Here is a 27272-nt window from a genome sequence, read left to right on the forward strand (position 1 = left end):
TTTCGTATCACCTGAAATGGCAGGACGAAAAAAGAAACCACGCATCGCTGCGGGGAGGAAAAGAGAGGCATCTCTTTCTGACACTTCGAGTGTCTGTAGTGACAATCCTTTTGAGGTATAAGTGTCGGAGCAGTTCAAACCGCATTGGGGAAGTATTGTGAAGAGTGCACATTTACTGATGCATCAAGACGTGGTAGATAACCCGGGCCTGTTGATCCCACAATTGACAAAAAGGTTAAGGAATACTACAAGCGGCATCCTTCAGTATCAGTACGAGATGTGGCGAGAAAGCTTGAAACCTCCGCGAGTAACGTTATGCGTGCCAAGGGTCTGCAGACCCGTCAGGAGCAGAAGCAGCCAAAACGAAATCCAAAACAAGCTGAATCTGTGGAACCGAGAGCTCGGAAGCTTTATGACCAATATCTGACCAAAAAAATGCGGTGTGTTATCATGGATGACGAAACCTACATAAAACTGGAATATAAGACTCTGCCAGGACCGCAATTTAATACATCACCGAAGGGAATAGATGTCCCTGGACCAGTGAAAGCCATTTACACCGAAAAATTCGGCAAGAAGGTAATGGTTTGGCAGGCCATTTGTGAATGTGGGAAAATATCTCGTCCATTCATTACGAATGACACAATGAATGGTAAAATTTACGTGAAAGAGTGTTTGCAGAAAAGATTGTTGCCCATGGTTAAATAGCATAACAATCCTCCAATCTTTTGGCCCGATCTTGCTTCCTGCCATTACTCTAAGGATAAACTAGGGTAGTATAAAACAAATAATGTCACATGTGTCCCAAAGGAGATGAATCCTCCAAACTGCCCTGAAATTCGCCCTATTGAAACTTTTTGGGCTTTGACCAAGGGAAAGCTGAGGAAATATGTTAAACCAGCGGACAATCTTGAAAAATTTAAAAAAGATTGGCTTTAAGTGGTAAAAATGGTCGGAGAACACACTGTGCAAAAGCTTATGAGTAGTGTTAAGAGAAAAGTCAGAGAACTCGCGTATCCTACGAAAAATAATCCCAACTTGAATTGAAACTGGAAAGAAAACACTTATAATCTAAATTTCAGAATAAAATTACCCGAAAAATCCTGTATTTTTTGTTTTATTCAAGCAAGAAGATGTATTTATAATTTTCGGAACAGTCTATAATTATTTATTATTTAAAAAAATAAAAATTAATTATTTCAAAATGGTCATAATTTTAATAATTTATTTTTAAAACTACAGCAGATTAGCTCAACATTTATTATCTATTTTCATGGACAAATGAGAAACAAAAAAATTAAAATTTTCGAAAAACAAGAAAAGTTCGAAGTCACAATTTTATTCTACAAAAACTACACACTGTAAACTAACCAGTTAACTGAACTTGGCAAAATGTAAAATAAAACATAATTGAAATTTGTCATAAGTTTTTTTTTCTCAGTGTATAATTTTTTTAAAGGAAAAATTACTATCTACAACGATAAATATTCATTCCGCGTCGAACACTCGACAGAAACGGACGTGCAAAGTGGTCGTTCTATTACAATCCGGTCCGTGTGTACGAAACGCCAAACAAAAGAGTGTATTATTCGCGCTAAAGGCCAACTAGACTTTGAGTTGTGTCGGTACGTTCTGTACCCGGCTCGCAACTTTGGCTGTATTGGTGCAAAATACCAGCTGCAGTTTTGATCTGTGCACAGTGAATAGATCTTTCTATATCAAGGCCATCATTTGACAGTCGAGTGTGCTGAGTGATCTCACACCCGGCTCACTGCTGCTGGCTGTATTGGTGCTGCTGTACTGGTGCTGCTGGCTGCTTTGGGTGCAGCTTCGAACGATCGGACAACCACTGCTGGAAGGAAGAAGTAAATAGGTACGTGTTCTTGTCGGCGCTGGTGCGCTAGTGCGCTACATTTAGCGCGATGGATATAGATCCCTCGCCTCCCGTGCCACCATCCCCGAACCCCCCTGACCCTGACCCTTCTGTTACCCCCTCCCCTGTTCATTCTCCAGTCCCCCCTCGCCCCAGGCTTTACCCGGACGGATCTCAACAGGGCAGCTATACTGTTTATTTTCGCCCAAAGGCAGGAGTGAATTCAAAGCGTTTAAACATACTGCAAATTGCTAAAGACCTGACGAAGGGGTACAAGGCCGTGACCGAAATTTCCAAGGTCCGACCTAACAAGCTCCGTGTCGTGGTCAGTGATCTGACACAGGCCAATGCTATCGCTTGCTCTGAGCTCTTCACACGCGAGTATCGCGTTTACATACCCGCACGAGACGTGGAGATCGACGGTGTCATAACCGATTCGAGTCTGTCTGTCGAGTGTATCCTAAAAAGCGCAACCGGTTGCTTCAAAAATACCGAAACACAGGCGAAGATTTTGGATTGTAAGCAATTGCGGTCCATGTCTCTCGTCGGCGGTAAAAAAGTTTACACTCCGTCAGACTCGTTTCGCGTTACGTTTGCCGGATCTGCACTCCCTAGCCACGTCTCGATCGACCGGGTTCGTCTGCCTGTGCGATTGTATGTACCCCGTGTTATGAATTGCACCAATTGCAAGCAGTTAGGCCACACAGCCGCCTACTGCTGCAATAAGGCACGATGTAGCAAGTGTGAGGAGACTCAGATTCTTGCAGTGTTAATGCTGAAAAATGTATTCACTGTGGGGAAAACCGGCATGAGCTCTCCACATGCCCGGTGTACAATGTACACTGTACATGCAGCGCAGAGATAAAATCAAGCGGTCACTTAAGGAGCGTTCGAAGCGTTCTTATGCTGAGATGCTGAAGAAGACCGTGACCACTTCTACCATAACATCGAACCCCTTTGATCTGTTGTCCTCTGATGAAACCGATTCTGACGATTCATCAGCGGGAACATCTTATGCCAATCCTGGGGAGTCTAGGAAGAGGAAAAATGTTTCTTCTCCTAAACTTCCCCGTTAAGGTCCTAAGATTTCCCAAAGTGTAATGAAAAGTACGAACAAACCAAACAGTGCTGCGGAAAAACCGAAGCAAACTCCTCCTGGGCTTGCAAATTTAAAGTCCCAGAAGGAGTTCCCAGCACTGCCAGGAACATCTAAAACCCCAGTTGTTCCTTTTGCACATCCAGTTGATGAAACAAACTCTGGATTAGTGAAATTTTCTGACATTGTGGACTGGATTTTTGAAAATTTCAATGTACCCGATCCAATTAAAATTTTTCTTACAGCATTCCTCCCAACAGTTAGATCATTTTTGAAGCAGTTGACTGCCCAATGGCCCCTCCTTGCAGCGATTGTATCCTTCGATGCCTAATTCAACTGCGTATATGAAGGATTCTATCTCTGTCTTACAGTGGAATTGTAGAAGTATTTTACCAAAAATTGATTCGTTTAAAGTTTTGATAAATAAAAACAAATGCGATGCATTTTCCCTTTGTGAAACTTGGCTTACTTCAAATATTGATCTCAACTTCCATGATTTTAATATTATTCGCCTTGATCGAGACACCCCATATGGAGGAGTACTTTTAGGGATTAAAAAGTGCTATTCTTTCTATCGTATTAACCTCCCCTCGATTCCAGGCATCGAAGTTGTCGCATGTCAAATGACAATACAAGGTAAAGAGCTTTGTATTGCCTCAATATATATTCCTCCCAGAGCACAGGTTGGGCAACGGCTGCTCTTTGATTTAATAGAACTTCTTCCCTCGCCACGTTTGATTTTGGGAGACTTCAACTCTCATGGCGTGGCTTGGGGTTCACCATACAATGATAACCGCTCCTCTTTAATCTATAACCTTTGCGATGACTTCGACATGACTATTTTAAACAACGGTGAAATGACACGTATCCCGAAACCTCCAGCGCGCCCAAGCGCTTTGGATCTATCCTTATGTTCGACGTCGCTACGGTTGGATTGCACATGGAAGGTAATCCTTGATCCTCACGGTAGCGACCATTTGCCTATTCTTATTTCAATTAATAACGGGTCAACTCGCATGCGACCAATTGACATTCCGTATGACCTCACACGGAATGTCGATTGGAAGTTATACGAGGAAATGATTTCAAAAGCGGTCGAGTCGATTCAACATCATCCACCACTTGAAGAATACAACCTCCTCGCGGGCTTGATTCTCGACGCCGCGTTGCAAGCCCAAACGAAGAAATATCCCGGCGTAACGATCAAAGAACGGCCTCCCACTCCGTGGTGGGACCAAGAGTGCTCCGATGTCTACACGCAAAGATCCGACGCGTTTTGGCCTTCCAGAAGGGAGGTATACCCGACGACTATATACGGTATTCGGAGCTTAATACCAAGCTTAAAAGCTTGGCTAAAGCAAAGAAACGCGGATATTGGCGTCGGTTCGTGAACGAGACGTCGAGGGAGACATCGATGAGCACTCTTTGGAACACAGCCCGAAGAATGCGGAATCGCGTAACGGTCAACGAAAGCGAGGAGTCTTCAAGTCGGTGGATATTTGATTTTGCCAGGAAAGTATGTCCGGACTCTGTTCCTGCGCAAAACTTTGTTCGCGATACGTCTCCGGGTCACGACGCGATAGAATCACCTTTTACGATGGCAGAATTTTCAGTTGCCCTCCTGTCCTGTAACAATAACGCGCCTGGGTTAGATAGAATCAAATTTAACTTTTGAAGAATCTACCCGGCAATGCCAAGAGGCGCTTGTTGAACTTGTTCAATAAGTTCCTGGAGCAAAACATTGTACCGCAGGATTGGAGGCAAGTGAAGGTGATCGCCATCCAAAAACCAGGGAAACCAGCTTCTGATCACAACTCTTATAGGCCGATTGCAATGCTATCCTGTATCCGGAAATTGATGGAAAAAATGATACTCCGTCGTTTAGACCATTGGGTCGAATCAAATGGTCTACTATCAGATACTCAATTTGGCTTCCGCCGCGCCAATAGGGACGAATGATTGTCTTGCGTTGCTTTCAACAGATATTCAGCTGGCGTATGCTCGCAAAGAACAAATGGCGTCTGCGTTCTTGGACATTAAGGGGGCTTTCGATTCCGTTTCTATTGACATTCTTTCGGGTAAACTTCACCGACAAGGATTTTCTCCAATTTTTAACAATTTTTTGCACAATTTGTTGTTCGAAAAGCACATGCATTTAACGCACGGCGATTTGGCAATTTTTCGCATTAGCTACATGGGTCTTCCCCAGGGCTCATGTTTAAGCCCCCTTCTTTACAACTTTTATGTAAATGACATCGACGAATGTCTGGCAAATTCATGCACAATAAGACAACTTGCAGACGACAGTGTAATCTCTGTTACAGGAGCCAAAGCTGCCGATTTGCAAGGACCATTGCAAGATACCTTGGAAAATTTGTCTGCTTGGACTTTACAGCTAGGTATCGAATTCTCTCCGGAGAAGACTGAGATAGTAGTTTTTGAAGTAGAATACTTCTCTCAGGAAGTTCGGCTACATAGGGATGAGAAATGAAAATCTAAAACCGAAAAAAGTGAAAAATATGTCCAATTTCAAATGCTAATAAATCGATTAGTATTCGATGGATTTCCTTCGTTCTTGTAGCAATAGATGGGAAAATCTTCTAAGATTCTTCCCAAAAGAAGATAATTGTAATTTTATTATTCGCACTATTGTACAGTTAAAAATAGTCAAGCCTTGTCAAAACGAAAAATTTGACCTCTGATTGGTCGTTATATGATTGCTTCCCAAGCACGGTCGACAGAATCATATACCTTGCAATTGAAAACATGCTATTTGGCCTATATAAGAGCCTGTTTCAGCCGAAGCCGCTCATAATAGTTCTAGACAGCGACAACAGCAGTCGTCCTTCCTCAGCAGCAGCACTAGCCCTGTGGTTGGTCACCACGTCTCAGGAGCAGCGCGGTTCTTCTCAGCGTGTGTCGCCAGACTGCCATTATTCCCCCTGTGTTGGGGCAGCATGAAGATTGCCATCAGGAAATCCAAATTTGAACATCAAAATGCCTTTTTCAAGGCAAATAAACAAGTCATTGAAAGTTAATAATTTTTTGACAACGTAAGCAAACATTCTATGTTGGATCCTAGCAATTTGAATCTGTCGCGCCCGTCTAATTCACTGAACGTGAAACAGCTTCCACAGTGCATGTTGTCCGTGTATCTTAATTCCCCCACTGTCAGGGCAGCTCGAAGGTTGCGATCAGCAACCGATTTTGAAACGCAAAATGCCTTTTTCAAGGCAAATAAACAAGTAATTTAAGGTTAATAATTTTCTGGCATCAACACAAGCATACATTCTGTGCGGGATGCAATCAAATTCTGTTGTAGTTGTCTACTTTTGACTTTATTTAGTAAACCCCCCACGGTAGGGGCAGCGCAAAGGCTACGATCAGCATAACCGACTTTGAATAATAAACTGCCCTGTTGGAACGCATTTACAAAAGCAGTTAGTTCGACTATGCAGAGCTAATATGAAGTCGATTCAATCAATCAGCATGTACAGAATTTCATCCCCCAGCTGCCAAGTTGCAACATAATGCAACACGCAACAGCGAGCAAAACGGAATCGCTTGATGTTACAAACCGCAATAAAATGCGGATTGAAACCGTTGCGTGTGTGAGAGCACCATCGGTGTTTATTCGCTGGATACAAACATCATATGCGAATTGTCGAATAATTTGTCTGAAGAACATGAGGGAATGGAACAACTGAACTGAAAGGCGTGGCCTATTTCGTAGCGCCCTTCGGCTATAAAAGAGTGTTTCTGGGAAAACTAGCTAGATTCATTAGTCGGATAGTGAGCTGGATAGACCGTCCGGGTTGCGCCTGTGGCTGCCTTCAAATTGAACAAATCACTTGCCCTGTGGTTGGTCACCACGTCTCAGGCCTCTGCCTGAGAACGAACGCCAACGCGAGCGATCAGGCGAGATTTTTGCCGTACATCAGCCGGCACTTCCTCTAATAGAAAAGTTGGATCATTTTATTCAGAAGAATATTACTGTCGGTAATATTACAGAGATGCGATGGCATTATATCCGATATGGAATTGAACAATTGTTCTTTTGAGGACAAATAAAACACTTAATTTGAAGAGTTAATAGTTTGGGGTACCAGTAGCAGTATGGTAATAGCCTCAGCGGTACTTCCATGAGGCGGATGTTATAAGGAAGTAGATGGAAGCGGCACGGCGGAACAGTTCGGATGTGCTTAGACGCGCGTCATTTTTCGTTGTTGATATTATTCCCCACATGAAACGACGCGCTTTCGTACGATAGCGGCGGTATTAGCGGTAGGTGCATTTGCCAACACTTACTCCAGTAAAGCCGTGTCTAATTTTCAATGTGAAAACACCTTTCTATTGTGTTGGCCGTGCGCATTAGGCCTCTGCCAGGCTAAACGCGAAAAGCGGCGTGAACCGATTCGCCCGGCCATAGGTTAATGTACAGCCGTAAGTAGAGCTGTGAAAAAGTATTCTACTTCAACCTTGCGGTCGTGGCTTTGCACACAACCCTCCTGTGTTTTTTCTAGGAAGCATGAACCTGCTCAGCTTCAAACACAATTAATGGGTAAAACGATTTCTCAGGTTTTGGTACACAAATATCTTGGTGTCTGGTTCGACTCTAAAGGCACCTGGGGTTGTCACGTTAGGTATCTGATGAAAAAATGTCAACAAAGAGTGAATTTTCTTCGTACAATAACCGGACAATGGTGGGGAGCCCACCCAGGAGACCTTATAAGGCTTTACCAAACAACGATACTGTCTGTTATTGAGTACGGGTGTTTCTGCTTCCGCTCCGCAGCAAACACACATTTGATCAAACTGGAGCGAATACAATATCGTTGTTTGCGTATCGCCTTGGGTTGCATGCAATCGACCCATACGATGAGATTGGAGATCTTAGCTGGAGTACTACCATTGAAAAACCGGTTCTGGAGCCTGTCTTCTCGTATTCTTATCAAATGTGAGGTCTTGAACCGTCCCATGATTGAAAATTTTGAAAGGTTAATCGAACTTAATTCTCAAACCCGTTTTATGACATTGTATTTCAATCACATGTCCCAAAATATTCACCCTTCTTCGAATATTCCAAATCGTGTCGACTTATCAAATACTTCTGATTCTACTGTGTTTTTCGATACATCCATGATAGAAGAAACTCGTGGAATCCCGGATCATTTACGCGTGCAGCAGATCCCTAAAATTTTTTCCAATAAATATCGAAACATCAACTGCGACAATATGTACTACACTGACGGATCACTTCTTGATGGGTCCACTGGCTTCGGTATCTTCAATAACAATTTAACCGTCTCCCATAAGCTCGATAATCCTGCTTCTGTTTACGTCGCAGAATTAGCTGCAATTCAGTACACCCTAGGGATTATCGAAAAAATGCCCACGGACCATTATTTCATCTTTACGGACTGTCTCAGTTCCATTGAGGCTCTCCAATCGATGAAAGATGTTAAGCACTCTCCGTATTTCCTGGGGAAAATACGGGAACATCTGAGTGCTTTATCCGAAAAATCTACTCAGATTACCTAAGCGTGGGTCCCTTCTCACTGCTCGATACCGGGTAATGAGAAAGCGGACTCTTTGGCTAAGGTGGGCGCAACAAACGGTGATATTTATGAAAGACCAGTTGCCTTTAATGAATTTTTCGCATTTGTACGTCAGAATACGATCATCAGTTGGCAAAATTCATGGACCAAGGGGGAACTGGGAAGGTGGTTACATTCCATAATCCCCAAGGTGTCGACGAACCCGTGGTTCAAGGGGTTGGATGTAGGTTGGGATTTCATTTGCGTGATGTCCCGGCTTATGTCCAATCACTATAGATTTGACGCGCATCTCCGTCGTGTTGGGCTCGGGGAAAGTGGTATCTGTGCCTGTGGTGAAGGTTATCACGACATAGAGCACGTTGTTTGGTCATGCCATGTACACCGTGACGCCAGGTCTAGATTAATAGCTTCCCTGCAGGCCGAAGGTAGGCAGCCGGCTGTTCCTGTTCGTGATGTCTTGGCGAGCCGTGACCTATCCTACATGTCCCTTATATACGTTTTCCTGAAATCCATCCACGCCCCAGTTTAGTCCTATCCCCTTCCGCCTACATCCAACCAAACGACAAGAACACGTTAAGACCCCGGATCCGGAAACAGCAATCAGACCCGCACGATACTCTCAAGGCCCGATGGAAACAACCCAATATGCCAGTCCGTAATATCTTGGCCCAGCAGCGGAACAAATTTAATATGCTGCTTACCTATGGCAATGAAAATCATCAAACAGCAAACCTGTGCTTTTAATGCAGAATATTCTAGCTTTAAGTTAGATTTAGTTTCAGCTCGTAGTCGGCAGCGAGGATAAAAAATTTGCTTTTAGTTATTAAGATACTTTAGAAAGTAAGCTACCAGATATAATTGGCGCCGTTAAACATTGAATTGTATTTGTGCCGTGTCAAATAAACTATAGATGAAGGAAAAAAAACGATAAATATTAAATATTTTTTATCTTTTGAAAACCAGAAATTTGACTCCCGTTCCAAGCATAGTTGTCCCATGTTATACACAAACCTTATGCACGCTAGGACAATTATGCTTTGAATGACAATCTAATCTTAATGTAGAGTGACTGCTTAGGACTTATACGACTTATCAAAGCTACCCTAGACCGAGTGATGTGTTGCATGTGCGTGTCGGGGACACTCTTGTACCCCTTCGAAGCGCGCAGGGGGTTGAGACAAGAAGATGGATTATCCTGCACACTGTTCAACATTGCCCTTGAGGGTGTAGTCCGACGGGCGGGCATTGAAACGAGAGGCACGATTTTCAGCAAAAGTAGTCAACTCATAGGCTTCGCAGACGACCTGGACATTATTACAAGAAACTCAGCGACGGCGGAGGCAATCTACGCCAGACTAAAAGTGGAAGCTAGAAGAGGTGGACTAGAAATAAATAAATGGTAGAGAAGTTCGTATACTTGGAATCGCTGGTAACCGCCGACAATAACACAAGTAAGGAGGTCCAACGACGTATTCAAGCTGGAAATCGAGCCTACTTTGCCCTTCGCAGGACGCTTCGATCCAAGAGCATACGCCGCCGCACGAAACTGACGATGTACAAAACCCTAATTAAACCCGTACTTCTCTATGGACTCGAAACCGTGACGCTGCTCACAGAGGACATACGCGCACTGGCCGTATTTGAACGGAAAGTGTTGCGGACAATATTTGGTGGAGTACAAACCGAAAGCGGAGAATGGCGTAGGCGTATGAACCACGAGCTACAGACACTACTTGGATAGATTCCCATTGCACACCTGACGAAGGTCGGGAGGCTACGATGGGTCGGACATGTCGTGAGGATGCCGGATGACAGCGCGGTGAAATCGGTTCTCTTCAAGGACCCCACCGGCACCAGGAATAGAGGGCCCAACGTGCTAGATGGCTTGACCAGGTTGAAGCGGATCTGCGAGTATCGAGACGTCTAGGAAATTGGCGACGAGTAGCCCAGGACCGAGTAGAATGGAGGAAAATTCTTGATACGGCACGAGCCACCACGGCTCTAGGCTGCTGAAGTAAGTAAGTAAGTAGAGTGACTGCTTATGCCATAGATCCGAAAACTAGTTGTGTCGTAGAAAAAAAGTATGCAATAATAATAAATATTATATTTGTGGTTTGAAAGTTACTAAAATAACCGTGATCAATAATCATTCGTAAACAAAAAGCTATTCAAAGGGTAACAATATATGTAGTACAATTTTCTCGTATCATTTTGATGGTGCTAAGAAAAGTTTTCAAACGCAAAAGAAAATTTGATTATCAACCATCATAACGAGAAAGGCCAGATCAAACGGTTAGAATTTATCAAGTTTTTTTTAGTTTCTAGAGATTCAACTTACCGGTGGCTCTTCGTTAACATCAATGATTGTAATTATTAGAAGACCTTCACCTTGCTGCACTGTAGGAGCGGTTGTGTCTGTCACGAGTATCGTTATGCGTATGACCTGAGGTAAGACAAATACCATTAAAAACGAGCGGCTTATCAGTAATAGAATAGTAAGACTCACCGCGAACTCATCACGCTGCAGTTTTTTGTTCACAAAGACCTTTCCGCTCCGATCAACGATGAACATATCTTTGAAATCCTCCGATTCACTGACTTCCTTTCCGTTTTTATCGACAGCGGTGATAGGCTCGGTAGCTGCATAATCCAACGATTCACTAGATGCCACATCCGGGTCCAGAGCAACCAAAGTGTGTACTAACGTTCCAACGGCGGCATCCTCTGATATTTCCGCTCGCTGAGTTGTTGGTGTAAAATAGGGAGCCTTGTCGTTGCTATTGATAATGCTCACCGTCAGGGTTGTTGTACCGGAAAGACTGGGCGTGCCCATATCCGCCGCAACTATTTCCATCTGATAGGTATTCCGGCGATCGTAATCGAGCTTTCGCGCAATTGTAACCACTCCCGTCATATTATTAATAGCAAAATCGTCAAAGCTACCTTGTTGAATACGGTATCTATTAAAATTATGATAAGAAAAACGCTCCATATCAGAATAATTTTTAACTAAAAACTACGATATAAGTGGCAAAATGAAATTATGCTTTCTACAAACTACTAAGAATATTTTCTGGCAATTATTATACTTGATATTTTCAATTAATTTACACTAATCATCGAAATTCAGTCATAAATCACACAATTTGGTTGGTCTTTCAAGACCGTGATACAACTTTATGAGTCAATATCATTCGTACAATACAAAGAAATGAGAAAGCGACATATATTCTCTTTCGGCAACAAATTTTCAAATGAAATTATGTCAATTCATAAACGTGCAGTTAACATAACAGCCCAATAAATACCCACCAGGGAGTTATGCTTTGCGGTTGGAAGCATCGGTAAATTGAGAAAACCAAACTATATTGCCAACGATGTCATCAGCACAATTGGCTTTCACCAAGGCATTATTTATTAGCATGACTGATATTCTTTATTTATAACACCGCTTTAGACATCTTGAGGCAAACCCGTTAATGCAAATACGGTGAAAAGGTAAACGATATAATTAAATAATTTCGCAACAAGCTTCGGTTAAGTTCAAATTATTTTTTTTTTGTAAATATTTATTTTCAGAATGGTTATTCTATGATGTTAAAATTTATATATTTGCAAACACCAAAAACACTTGCTGTTTTGAGAGTGAATGCAACATGTCAATTTGAAGCTTAGAAATGGTGTCAAAAAACTCAAAACACCTAATACATAGTCAAGGACATGTCTCTCTAGAAACATACATCACAGTCGTCTCTGCAAAAGTGCTTACATTATGAGTGAAGTTTAGAACGGTAACTATTGCGAAAAGAGGAAACTGATGTTTTCTGTAATCAAAACAAGTCACAAGTGTATTTGATATTGTTTCCAGCCGAAGCATACCACAATAAATTATTCTCACATTTTCATGCTGGAAAGTTCAAACACATAGAGAATATCCTGCAATAACTTCCAATCTCCGCAGCATAGCCAAATATATGAAAATAAGACAGTCGAATGAGTAACGCCATCCAATAGTCTACACAACACGACCAGGAAAATAAAAAAAAAATATAACAGAAACCGTTAATAAAGAGAAAAAAATCCAGTTTTGTAAAAAAAAATGATTTCGTTAGCCTTGCCTATCGGAAGTTATAGCAGTAATACATCGACTAATAATAAAATCATATCAAATCACGCTGTAGGTATATAAAATTTTTAACAAAATAGGCTAGCATATAAATCAAACATATAAAATGGACATGAACATACCATAAACCGCAAATTTGTAAAGATTTGAAGCTGGTCACGTGTATTGTATTTCAGGGCGAAGCATCTCGAAAATGCCAAAATTTCGTTTCTAGTGCACAAACGACCAGAAACCTTCCCTATATTGATATGATAAATGTAAAATCTATCAAAAAAATAATAAAATCTATTGTTGTTTGAAAACGAGGAATTTACTTTTATTATCTTTATTGTTTTCGAAGTCAAAAACTGGACCTAATTTGGAATTTCATCAAAATCAAATGAAAAGTTTTGTTATGATAAATGTTAGCTAACTTTCTAGTGCAATAAATATCAAATAAAAATTAATGCTATAAAATGCTGGCAACTGATTGCATAATATATATATATATATATATATATATATATATATATATATATATATATATATATATATATATATATATATATATATATATATATATATATATATATATATATATATATATATATATATATATATATATATATATATATATATATATATATATATATATATATATATATATATATTCATTCCGCGTCGAACACTCGACAGAAACGGACGTGCAAAGTGGTCGTTCTATTACAATCCGGTCCGTGTGTACGAATAGCCAAACAAAAGAGTGTATTATTCGCGCTAAAGGCCAACTAGATTGTGAGTTGTGTCGATACGTTCTGTACCCGGCTCACAACTTTGGCTGTATTGGTGCAAAATACCAGCTGCAGTTTTGATCTGTGCACCGTGAATAGATCTTTTTAATCCAAGCCCATCAGTTGACAGTCGAGTCCGTGTCGCTGTTCTGAGTGATCTCACACCCGGCTCACTGCTGGTGGCTGTATTGGTGCTGCTGTACTGGTGCTGCTGGCTGTATTGGTGCTGCTGTACTGGTGCTGCTGGCTGCTTTGGGTGCAGCTTCGAACGATCGGACAACCACTGCTGGAAGGAAGAAGTAAAGAGGTACGTGTTCTTGTCGGCGCTAGTGCGCTAGTGCGCTACATTTAGCGCAATGGATATAGATCCCTCGCCTCCCGTGCCACCATCCCCGAACCCCCCTGACCCTGACCCTTCTGTTACCCCCTCCCCTGTTCATTCTCCAGTCCCCCCTCGCCCCAGGCTTTACCCGGACGGATCTCAACAGGGCAGCTATACTGTTTATTTTCGCCCAAAGGCAGGAGTGAATTCAAAGCGTTTAAACATACTGCAAATTGCTAAAGACCTGACGAAGGGGTACAAGGCCGTGACCGAAATTTCCAAGGTCCGACCTAACAAGCTCCGTGTCGTGGTTAGTGATCTGACACAGGCCAATGCTATCGCTTGCTCTGAGCTCTTCACACGCGAGTATCGCGTTTACATACCCGCACGAGACGTGGAGATCGACGGTGTCATAACCGATTCGAGTCTGTCTGTCGAGTGTATCCTAAAAAGCGCAACCGGTTGCTTCAAAAATACCGAAACACAGGCGAAGATTTTGGATTGTAAGCAATTGCGGTCCATGTCTCTCGTCGGCGGTAAAAAAGTTTACACTCCGTCAGACTCGTTTCGCGTTACGTTTGCCGGATCTGCACTCCCTAGCCACGTGCCACGTCTCGATCGACCGGGTTCGTCTGCCTGTGCGATTGTATGTACCCCGTGTTATGAATTGCACCAATTGCAAGCAGTTAGGCCACACAGCCGCCTACTGCTGCAATAAGGCACGATGTAGCAAGTGTGGGGAGACTCATGCGGAAGATTCTTGCAGTGTTAATGCTGAAAAATGTATTCACTGTGGGGAAAACCAGCATGAGCTCTCCACATGCCCGGTGTACATGCAGCGCAGAGATAAAATCAAGCGGTCACTTAAGGAGCGTTCAAAGCGTTCTTACGCTGAGATGCTGAAGAAGACCGTGACCACTTCTACCATAACATCGAACCCCTTTGATCTGTTGCCCTCTGATGAAACCGATTCTGACGATTCATCAGCGGGAACATCTTATGCCAATCCTGGGGAGTCTAGGAAGAGGAAAAATGTTTCTTCTCCTAAACTTCCCCGTAAAGGTCCTAAGATTTCCCAAAGTGTAATGAAAAGTACGAACAAACCAAACAGTGCTGCGGAAAAACCGAAGCAAACTCCTCCTGGGCTTGCAAATTCAAAGTCCCAGAAGGAGTTCCCAGCACTGCCAGGAACATCTAAAACCCCAGTTGTTCCTTTTGCACATCCAGTTGATGAAACAAACTCTGGATTAGTGAAATTTTCTGACATTGTGGACTGGATTTTTAAAAATTTCAATGTACCCGATCCAATTAAAATTTTTCTTACAGCATTCCTCCCAACAGTTAGATCATTTTTGAAGCAGTTGACTGCCCAATGGCCCCTCCTTGCAGCGATTGTATCCTTCGATGGCTAATTCAACTGCGTATATGAAGGATTCTATCTCTGTCTTACAGTGGAATTGTAGAAGTATTTTACCAAAAATTGATTCGTTTAAAGTTTTGATAAATAAAAACAAATGCGATGCATTTTCCCTTTGTGAAACTTGGCTTACTTCAAATATTGATCTCAACTTCCATGATTTTAATATTATTCGCCTTGATCGAGACACCCCATATGGAGGAGTACTTTTAGGGATTAAAAAGTGCTATTCTTTCTATCGTATTAACCTCCCCTCGATTCCAGGCATCGAAGTTGTCGCATGTCAAATGACAATACAAGGTAAAGAGCTTTGTATTGCCTCAATATATATTCCTCCCAGAGCACAGGTTGGGCAACGGCTGCTCTTTGATTTAATAGAACTTCTTCCCTCGCCACGTTTGATTTTGGGAGACTTCAACTCTCATGGCGTGGCTTGGGGTTCACCATACAATGATAACCGCTCCTCTTTAATCTATAACCTTTGCGATGACTTCGACATGACTATTTTAAACAACGGTGAAATGACACGTATCCCGAAACCTCCAGCGCGCCCAAGCGCTTTGGATCTATCCTTATGTTCGACGTCGCTACGGTTGGATTGCACATGGAAGGTAATCCTTGATCCTCACGGTAGCGACCATTTGCCTATTCTTATTTCAATTAATAACGGGTCAACTCGCATGCGACCAATTGACATTCCGTATGACCTCACACGGAATGTCGATTGGAAGTTATACGAGGAAATGATTTCAAAAGCGGTCGAGTCGATTCAACATCATCCACCACTTGAAGAATACAACCTCCTCGCGGGCTTGATTCTCGACGCCGCGTTGCAAGCCCAAACGAAGAAATATCCCGGCGTAACGATCAAAGAACGGCCTCCCACTCCGTGGTGGGACCAAGAGTGCTCCAATGTCTACACGCAAAGATCCGACGCGTATCTGACCTTCCGGGATACAGACGATGCCGACGACTTTAAACGTTATTCGGAGCTTGATACCAAGTTTAAAAGCTTGACTAAGGCAAAGAAACGCGGATATTGGCGTCGGTTCGTAAACGAGACGTCGAGGGAGACATCAATGAGCACTCTTTGGAACACAGCCCGAAGAATGCGGAATCGCGTAACGGTCAACGAAAGCGAGGAGTCTTCAAGTAGGTGGATATTTGATTTTGCCAGGAAAGTATGTCCGGACTCTGTTCCTGAGCAAAACATTGTTCGCGATGCGTCTCCGGGCCACGACGCGATTGAATCACCTTTTACGATGGCAGAATTTTCAGTTGCCCTCCTGTCCTGTAACAATAACGCGCCTGGGTTAGATAGAATCAAATTCAACTTGTTGAAGAATCTACCCGGCAATGCCAAGAGGCGCTTGTTGAACTTGTTCAATAAGTTCCTGGAGCAAAATATTGTACCGCAGGATTGGAGGCAAGTGAAGGTGATCGCCATCCAAAAACCAGGGAAACCAGCTTCTGATCACAACTCTTATAGGCCGATTGCAATGCTATCCTGTATCCGGAAATTGATGGAAAAAATGATACTCCGTCGTTTAGACCATTGGGTCGAATCAAATGGTCTACTATCAGATACTCAATTTGGCTTCCGCCGTGCCAAAGGGACGAATGATTGTCTTGCGTTGCTTTCAACAGATATTCAGCTGGCGTATGCTCGTAAAGAACAAATGGCGTCTGCGTTCTTGGACATTAAGGGGGCTTTTGATTCCGTTTCTATTGACATTCTTTCGGGTAAACTTCACCGACAAGGATTTTCTCCAATTTTGAACAATTTTTTGCACAATTTGTTGTCCGAAAAGCACATGCATTTTACGCACGGCGATTTGTCAACTTTTCGCATTAGCTACATGGGTCTTCCCCAGGGCTCATGTTTAAGCCCCCTTCTTTACAACTTTTATGTAAATGACATCGACGAATGTCTGGCAAACTCATGCACGATAAGACAACTTGCAGACGACAGTGTAATCTCTGTTACAGGAGCCAAAGCTGCCGATTTGCAAGGACCATTGCAAGATACCATGGACAATTTGTCTGCTTGGGCTTTACAGCTAGGTATCGAATTCTCTCCGGAGAAGACTGAGATAGTAGTTTTTTCTAGGAAGCATGAACCTGCTCAGCTTCAAACACAATTAATGGGTAAAACGATTTCTCAGGTTTTGGTACACAAATATCTTGGTGTCTGGTTCGACTCTAAAGGCACCTGGGGTTGTCACGTGAGGTATCTGATGAAAAAATGTCAACAAAGAGTGAATTTTCTTCGTACAATAACCGGACAATGGTGGGGAGCCCACCCAGGAGACCTTATAAGGCTTTACCAAACAACGATATTGTCTGTTATTGAATACGGGTGTTTCTGCTTCCGCTCCGCAGCAAACACACATTTGATCAAACTGGAGCGAATACAATATCGTTGTTTGCGTATCGCCTTGGGTTGCATGCAGTCGACCCATACGATGAGTTTGGAGGTCTTAGCTGGAGTACTACCATTGAAAAACCGCTTCTGGAGCCTGTCTTCACGTATTCTTATCAAATGTGAGGTCTTGAACCGTCCCGTGATTGAAAATTTTGAAAGGTTAATCGAACTTAATTCTCAAACCCGTTTTATGACATTGTATTTCAATCACATGTCCCAAAATATTAACCCTTCTTCGAATATTCCAAATCGTGTCGACTTATCAAATACTTCTGATTCTACTGTGTTTTTCGATACATCCATGATAGAAGAAACTCGTGGAATCCCGGATCATTTACGCGTGCAGCAGATCCCCAAATTTTTTTCCAATAAATATCGAAACATCAACTGCGACAATATGTACTACACTGACGGATCATTTCTTGATGGGTCCACTGGCTTCGGTATCTTCAATAACAATTTAACCGTCTCCCATAAGCTCGATAATCCTGCTTCTGTTTACGACGCAGAATTAGCTGCAATTCAGTACACCCTAGGGATTATCGAAAAAATGCCCACGGACCATTATTTCATCTTTACGGACAGTCTCAGTTCCATTGAGGCTCTCCGATCAATGAAAGATGTTAAGCACTCTCCGTATTTCCTGGGGAAAATACGGGAACATCTGAATGCTTTATCCGAAAAATCTACTCAGATTACCTTAGCGTGGGTCCCTTCTCACTGCTCGATACCGGGTAATGAGAAAGCGGACTCTTTGGCTAAGGTGGGCGCAACAAACGGTGATATTTATGAAAGACCAATTGCCTTTAATGAATTTTTCGCATTTGTACGTCAGAATACGATCATCAGTTGGCAAAATTCTTGGACCAAGGGGGAACTGGGAAGGTGGTTACATTCCATAATCCCCAAGGTATCGACGAACCCGTGGTTCAAGGGGTTGGATGTAGGTCGGGATTTCATTTGCGTGATGTCCCGGCTTATGTCCAATCACTATAGATTTTACGCGCATCTCCGTCGTGTTGGGCTCGGGGAGAGTGGTATCTGTGCCTGTGGTGAAGGTTATCACGACATAGAGCACGTTGTTTGGTCATGCCCTGTACACCGTGACGCCAGGTCTAGATTAGTAGCTTCCCTGCAGGCCGAAGGAAGGCAGCCGGCTGTTCCTGTTCGTGATGTCTTGGCGAGCCGTGACCTATCCTACATGTCCCTTATATACGTTTTCCTGAAATCCATCCACGCCCCAGTTTAGTCCTATTCCCTTCCGCCTACATCCAACCAAACGACAAGAACACGTTAAGACCCCGGATCCGGAAACAGCAACTAGACCCGCACGATACTCTCAGGCCCCGAGGGAGACAACCCAATATGCCAGTCCGTAATATCTTGGCCCAGCAGCGGAACATATTCAATATGCTGCTTACCTATGGCGATGGAAAACCATCAAACAACAAATCAGTGCTTTTCATGCAAAACATTCTAGCTTAAGTTAGATTTAGTTTCAGCTCGTAGTCGGCAGCGAGGATGAAAAATTTGCTTTTAGTTATTAAGATACTTTAGAAAGTAAGCTACCAGATATAATTGGCGCCGTTAAACATTGAATTGTATTTGTGCCGTGTCAAATAAACTATAGATGAGGAAAAAAAAATATATATATATATTCACCCGCAAGTTTTGTTGACCCTGCACTAAGGGAGCAAAGACCCGATAATAAATTTTCATTTTTGTCGTCGAACTCGCAGAACGCTCGTTATTTCTATTTACTCGAAACTCACACTCGTAAATTCAGTTAAGAGTTGGGAAACTCGATAAAGCTCGAATTGATAACAAACACAGTGAGTCTCTGTTCTTCGTTTAAGCATATTGACGCAATCTTATGATATAATTGATGGGTTTAATTGCATCGCCATTTTTCTGTTAAGCATTTTAGAAAACAAGAAGAAACACCAACCAGACTACCCAGTTTTCTCTAAACATTTATGCCAAAACTAGTACTGAACATCCCCGCCGATGCCAGGAAACAAGTAAACTCGTCGACGCCGACCAATTGGCGGAATGTATCCAGGTGAAAATCGATTTTCCCTGCAGCCACAGAGACGACAATGGCATCATCCTGGCGCAGATACTCGCATGGAGGCAGCTCTGTTTCCTCAGTCGTTCGAACAAATGAACGATGGGATATAATCAGATTACTCTTAGAATTTAGTGTTATGTCCTATCGTGCCATCACTACAGGATACCAATCTTTCAATAGAATTCAAAGGAAAAAAACACGGATCGTATTATGATTCGCTAGGCGGATGTGTAGACTGCTGGAAAAATTATCGGAGAGATAACATCTTGGCCAGGTTTCTAATATCATTAGTCTTCCATCTGTCTTCTGTCAGTGATTGGTAATACCACCGTACTTCTCTAACGAACAATTTGGTTCATATAACTCAACGTTAGGTGAAGCCTTATTTAGTAAAAAATTACCATATTTGATGCATGAAATGCAACCGATGGATCTTAACGATCTTATGTAACACTATAAGGTATACTGAGTGGTTTTATTCAATTAAGCGACTTTTTATTGCGTCATCCCCGAGACGTTCCGGGATAGAATTCCTCGGGAATTTTTGAACATTTTTCTAAATAACACCAGAGCCTGTCGTTTCATGCATTTTTAAGATATTTAGCATAAAAAAATAAATTTCAAAAATTTCATGAATAAACGATATTTTTTTCAAAATTTGCATGGGGACTTTTTTCGAGAGAATTAAAGTAGTTCAAAACTACTGCTAAACGAAATTCGAATAGTCGATTTTCATTGGCACCCTAATGCTCTTGTATCTTTATGACGACGGCGATTTTGATATCAAAATGGTTAACAGCTAATTTTCGAATAATGATAAACCTGTTTCATTGTTTTAATATTTTTTCATGAATTCCTCGCATTGAATCATGCTCTCAGTCTTTTCTTTTTTCTAACAGAAATAAAATCCAGAGTAAATATATTTCAGCTTTTTCATTTTTTGCAATTTTTTGGAATTTTCCAGAATCTCAATATTTTCCAAAAAAATATCATCTCATATCATCATATGAATCATATATCTTATGAATTTATTTTTTTTTTAACACACCAAGATACTTCGATAGGCAACTGCAGGGATTCTTGAATTGTTGCCTTAGTACTAGACACCTATGAAAATCATAAATCGAGGAAAATAACTTAAAAGTATCTTCTATTGAAAACTTTAAAGAAACAATTTGCTCGTCTCTCACCTAACATTCTTTAAAAAGAGATTGGATTCTTGCAAAAAAAATAAACAGAAGTTCATTTTATAATTGCTTTTTTATTGTTTATTGTTTACTGTTTACTGTTTTCTGTTTACTGTTTACTGTTTACTGTTTACTGTTTACTGTTTACTGTTTACTGTTTACTGTTTACTGTTTACTGTTTACTGTTCACTGTTTACTGTTTACTGTTTACTGTTTACTGTTTACTGTTTACTGTTTACTGTTTACTGTTTACTGTTTACTGTTTACTGTTTACTGTTTACTGTTTACTGTTTACTGTTTACTGTTTACTGTTTACTGTTTACTGTTTACTGTTTACTGTTTACTGTTTACTGTTTACTGTTTACTGTTTACTGTTTACTGTTTACTGTTTACTGTTTACTGTTTACTGTTTACTGTTTACTGTTTACTGTTTACTGTTTACTGTTTACTGTTTACTGTTTACTGTTTACTGTTTACTGTTTACTGTTTACTGTTTACTGTTTACTGTTTACTGTTTACTGTTTACTGTTTACTGTTTACTGTTTACTGTTTACTGTTTACTGTTTACTGTTTACTGTTTACTGTTTACTGTTTACTGTTTACTGTTTACTGTTTACTGTTTACTGTTTACTGTTTACTGTTTACTGTTTACTGTTTACTGTTTACTGTTTACTGTTTACTGTTTACTGTTTACTGTTTACTGTTTACTGTTTACTGTTTACTGTTTACTGTTTACTGTTTACTGTTTACTGTTTACTGTTTACTGTTTACTGTTTACTGTTTACTGTTTACTGTTTACTATTTACTGTTTACTGTTTACTGTTTTTTATTCCTGTGTGGGCTCATCACCATCATCGACCAGAGATTAGATCTATCGTGATATTGCCCAAGTGTTTTCTGTACTCCGCACTTCATATTATTGGCAGTATCACTATTGAAGTAAGTGATACGCTTATCATTCATATCCGTGCTTGTGTGTAAGTTTTACCTTTCCGTTTCAAGCTTACTACTCTACTAAACCGAGCCTCTGTCCCTCCTAACAATATCGCCTGATTACAATTCCCTGGAGAGAACTTCCATACGTTACTCACACCAGTTTTATTATAACAGGGACTTATTTTTGTTAGAAGGAGAGTCAACAGAAGTACTGTAGAATTCAGATTGAAGGAAAGGTACTTGGTGGGAAGCTTGAGAATAAACCCATGCTAAAGTCCTTTGGACACCAAATGTCCTGATTCTATTGAGATTCGAATCCACGACCATCCGCTTACCAAGGCGGACTCTGTAACCTTGCGGCTACGGAGCTCCCCTGTTTACTGTTTCTTGTTTATTGTTTATTGTTTATTGTTTATTGTTTATTGTTTATTGTTTATTGTTTATTGTTTATTGTTTATTGTTTATTGTTTATTGTTTATTGTTTATTGTTTATTGTTTATTGTTTATTGTTTATTGTTTATTGTTTATTGTTTATTGTTTATTGTTTATTGTTTATTGTTTATTGTTTATTGTTTATTGTTTATTGTTTATTGTTTATTGTTTATTGTTTATTGTTTATTGTTTATTGTTTATTGTTTATTGTTTATTGTTTATTGTTTATTGTTTATTGTTTATTGTTTATTGTTTATTGTTTATTGTTTATTGTTTATTGTTTATTGTTTATTGTTTATTGTTTATTGTTTATTGTTTATTGTTTATTGTTTATTGTTTATTGTTTATTGTTTATTGTTTATTGTTTATTGTTTATTGTTTATTGTTTATTGTTTATTGTTTATTGTTTATTGTTTATTGTTTATTGTTTATTGTTTATTGTTTATTGTTTATTGTTTATTGTTTATTGTTTATTGTTTATTGTTTATTGTTTATTGTTTATTGTTTATTGTTGATTGTTTATTGTTTATTGTTTATTGTTTATTGTTTATTGTTTATTGTTTATTGTTTATTGTTTATTGTTTATTGTTTATTGTTTATTGTTTTTTGTTTATTGTTTATTGTTTATTGTTTATTGTTTATTGTTTATTGTTTATTGTTTATTGTTTATTGTTTATTGTTTATTGTTTATTGTTTATTGTTTATTGTTTATTGTTTATTGTTTATTGTTTATTGTTGATTGTTTATTGTTTATTGTTTATTGTTTATTGTTTATTGTTTATTGTTTATTGTTTATTGTTTATTGTTTATTGTTTATTGTTTATTGTTTATTGTTTATTGTTTATTGTTTATTGTTTATTGTTTATTGTTTATTGTTTATTGTTTATTGTTTATTGTTTATTGTTTATTGTTTATTGTTTATTGTTTATTGTTTATTGTTTATTGTTTATTGTTTATTGTTTATTGTTTATTGTTTATTGTTTATTGTTTATTGTTTATTGTTTATTGTTTATTGTTTATTGTTTATTGTTTATTGTTTATTGTTTATTGTTTATTGTTTATTGTTTATTGTTTATTGTTTATTGTTTATTGTTTATTGTTTATTGTTTATTGTTTATTGTTTATTGTTTTTTTTTGTTTGAGGGGTCTTTAACCGCAAATGCGGTCATTCGACCCATGAATTGTTTATTTTCATTCATTAAGTACATGTCATTCTAATTCATAGTAATTTTAACAATCCAGTTTTTCTTATAAATTTGACTAATTTCTTCTCTTCTTCTTCATTACTGCAAAGTATTTCCTGGACGGTTTCTGCAAGGTTGCAACTTCTTTTTTGTGTTTCGTATGCTCTACATTCCACGAGTGTATGACGCACAGTCAATGGCTCTCCGCAGGTTCTGCAGTTGCTGCTGTTTCTGCTGAATAGATGTTGGTGAGTGAGTCTGGTGTGTCCGATTCTAAGTCGACTTATTGCTCTTCTCTCTGAAGGTGGGTGTCTGTCGGGCCATTGCAACGTTGTAGTTTTGATTGACCTTAGAAAGGTACTGCTGTTCCTCCATTGGCATTCCCACTGTTGACGGATGACATGTTTGCACGTTCTAATGATGTCTTCGCTTGGTACTGCAAATACTTCGCTATCTTCTGTTGCAGTTTTTGCCAATGTATCTGCTCTTTCATTTCCAGTGATTCCACAATGGCTTGGTATCCAGCACAGTATGATTGACGGGTTTTCTTGTAGTTCAAGCTCAATTTTTTGAATCCATGGGTGACGCGATTGACCTTTTTCGATTGCTCCTAGCGCGCTAGCTGAGTCCGTAAAAATTACAGAAGCTGCAGTTGCGCAGACTGATTGTATAGCGTGTAGTATTGCCATTGCTTCCACGGAAAAGATGGAAAATTCTGCAGGTAATTTTCTGCTAGTATCAATATTGTGGCATGTGACTCCGAAGCTTACTTTATCGCCGTCCACAGAACCATCAGTGAAAATATGCTGGTGTGAATTGTATGTTGTTTCGCAGAGTGCGCGAAAAAGTTGCTGCGCTTTATGTGGTGGTTCTCCAACATTAAATTGACGTTTTATTGACCAGTCGATTTTTTGAGTGATTGTCTGCCATGATCTGTCACTAAGGCGATGTAATGGTGCAACTTCTGGAAGCGTTTTTCCTGTGAGGCATCGGTATGCTTCTTTTGCTCTAGTAAAAGACGGGAAATATTCTGCTGCTTCCCGACTGGTCGGGAATAAACAACGAATTTTTGCTGCAAATCGAGTCGCTTGGGTTGTGGTTTTCAGGGTAACCATATGGTTGAACGGGAGTTGTCCAGATTCGGCCATGATTGAATCAACTGGGCTGGATCGAAAAACTCCGGATGCTTGTCGTATCCCATCATTGTACAGTGGTTGTAAAGATTTCATGTTCGTTGAACTTCCGCCGTTGATGAAACTAATACCAAAGAATAATTTGGGAAGCAGCACCGCATTAGTAATTTGCAACAAAGTTTTTCTCGTTCCTCCATACAACACATTGCCGACAGTTTTCAGGAAGTTGAGAGTAGATTTTGTGTTTCGTCGTATTGCGGCTGTGTGTCGCTTGAAGTTTAATCGCTTATCCACTATGACTCCAAGTATCCTAACATAATCGACTTCGGGAATTTCTGTTTGGTTGATAGTTACATTTATAGGTTGACAATGCTTGCGTTTCCTGCATATATGTATGAGACTAGATTTTTCTGCCGATATACACATACCTTTTTGTTCTGCCCAAATACCGAGCATGCTGGCTGTTTTCTGTAATTGGCGTCTTACTTGCTTAGCCTGTTCATCGGTCGCCAAAATTATGATGTCATCTGCGTATATAAATACTTGCAGTCCTCTGGGGATTACATCGAATATCGTTTCCATCAGTACTAAAAACAAAGTCACTGATAGGACGGAACCTTGTGGGACGCCTGTAGTTTGTGTTTTGTGACTTGACAATGAATCTCCGACAAGTACGCGGAACCGTCTGTTCGTTAAGAAGTTTTGGATAAAATTCAGCATGCGCCCATTGATTCCCCTGCTGCGCACTTTCGAGATGTGTGGGTTTTGTCTGCTTTATCGTAGGCTTTATGTAGATCTATTGTTAATAGTTCACAGTGTTTACCTTCATTAATCGGCTCTCTAATGGCTTTTTCGAGACATGCCAGATATACATCAACACCTCTCCCACTTCGGAAGGCGAATTGATGTTTGTTGAACAGATTTTCTTTCTCGATGAAACCTACAAGTCGTCTGTTAACCATTCGCTCAAACGTTTTACTGAAGCAACTAAGTAGGGTTATAGGGCGCTGGTTGCCTACTATTTTTGAATCTTTTCCCGGTTTCGGCAGCGGTACAATAATTCCATCTTTCCAGATACGTGGGATTGTACCAGAACTCCAGACAGTGTTTAGCGATTCCAATGCTGCAACTTTCACACGAGAAGGTTAATGACGAAGCATTGCATAACTTATGTTGTCAGCTCCTACGGATGTGTTCCCCCCTTTCTCCAGTGCCCAGAAGAACTCTTTCAGGGTGAACATTTTGTTGTATTCCTCATTCAAACCGCTTTCATTGTTAGTCATTGGTGGCATTGTTGCTGGTGTTTGTGTTTCGTCAATCGACTAGGCGTTCTGCCACTTGTACTGGATCTTCGATTGTTTCCCCTTGGATAGTAAGCACTTGTTTATAATTTTTCTGCCGGCCACAGAATACGTTTACTCTGCGCCACATTTCTCTAGTCGGTGTGTGTAGGTTAAACTGGGATATAAACGCGGTCCAAGATAGCCTCTTGGCCGTTTTTATAAGTTTTCGTGACTCATTTCGTGCTTCTCGAAACTCTTTTAAAAACCGTTCTTTTCTGGGATCGGTGTTTGCAATTCGTCTCAGTTGTCGGAGTTTTTTCCTTCTTGATTTAATTGAAGCATTAATTTCGTCGTTCCACCAAGGAACAGAGCGTTTTCCAGTATTGCCTGAAGTTCTCGGAATGCTATGTTCGGCTGCATATATAATTTGCTCGCTTATTTCTTCGACGGAGAATGTTTGATTTCTTGGTAAACGTTCAAGCAGGATAGTTTCGAATTCGTTCCAGGCAGCCCGTTCATGTAACCACCTCCTGCGGTGTTTTAATTCGGGTGTAATTGATAGTGTATTGATAACGAAAGGAAAGTGGTCGCTTGTGTGGGTGTCGTCCTCTACTTTCCATTGCAAACTTGGAACTAGTTCCTGGGAAACAATAGTTAGATCGATAACGGATGTTTTACCTGTTCGATATTTATGAAAGACCAATTGCCTTTAATGAATTTTTCGCATTTGTACGTCAGAATACGATCATCAGTTGGCAAAATTCTTGGACCAAGGGGGAACTGGGAAGGTGGTTACATTCCATAATCCCCAAGGTATCGACGAACCCGTGGTTCAAGGGGTTGGATGTAGGTCGGGATTTCATTTGCGTGATGTCCCGGCTTATGTCCAATCACTATAGATTTTACGCGCATCTCCGTCGTGTTGGGCTCGGGGAGAGTGGTATCTGTGCCTGTGGTGAAGGTTATCACGACATAGAGCACGTTGTTTGGTCATGCCCTGTACACCGTGACGCCAGGTCTAGATTAGTAGCTTCCCTGCAGGCCGAAGGAAGGCAGCCGGCTGTTCCTGTTCGTGATGTCTTGGCGAGCCGTGACCTATCCTACATGTCCCTTATATACGTTTTCCTGAAATCCATCCACGCCCCAGTTTAGTCCTATTCCCTTCCGCCTACATCCAACCAAACGACAAGAACACGTTAAGACCCCGGATCCGGAAACAGCAACTAGACCCGCACGATACTCTCAGGCCCCGAGGGAGACAACCCAATATGCCAGTCCGTAATATCTTGGCCCAGCAGCGGAACATATTCAATATGCTGCTTACCTATGGCGATGGAAAACCATCAAACAACAAATCAGTGCTTTTCATGCAAAACATTCTAGCTTAAGTTAGATTTAGTTTCAGCTCGTAGTCGGCAGCGAGGATGAAAAATTTGCTTTTAGTTATTAAGATACTTTA

General features: G+C 40.6%; 1 protein-coding gene across 8 annotated transcripts in view; it reads right to left on the reverse strand.

Annotated features, from left to right (window-relative positions):
• Positions 1-27272, reverse strand: part of LOC129717991 (cadherin-87A) — a 434657-nt gene that overhangs the window by 37102 nt on the left and 370283 nt on the right. For all 8 annotated transcript variants that reach the window (XM_055668357.1, XM_055668359.1, XM_055668354.1 and 5 more), the window contains 2 exons: positions 11034-11487; positions 10866-10970 (listed from right to left, as the gene is read on the reverse strand). In XM_055668357.1, the coding sequence (XP_055524332.1) occupies positions 10866-10970; positions 11034-11487 (559 nt within the window). The remainder of the gene's footprint in view (positions 1-10865; positions 10971-11033; positions 11488-27272) is intronic.

The sequence above is a fragment of the Wyeomyia smithii genome, chromosome 1 (genome assembly GCF_029784165.1).
Source record: "Wyeomyia smithii strain HCP4-BCI-WySm-NY-G18 chromosome 1, ASM2978416v1, whole genome shotgun sequence".
Lineage (NCBI taxonomy): Eukaryota > Metazoa > Arthropoda > Insecta > Diptera > Culicidae > Wyeomyia > Wyeomyia smithii.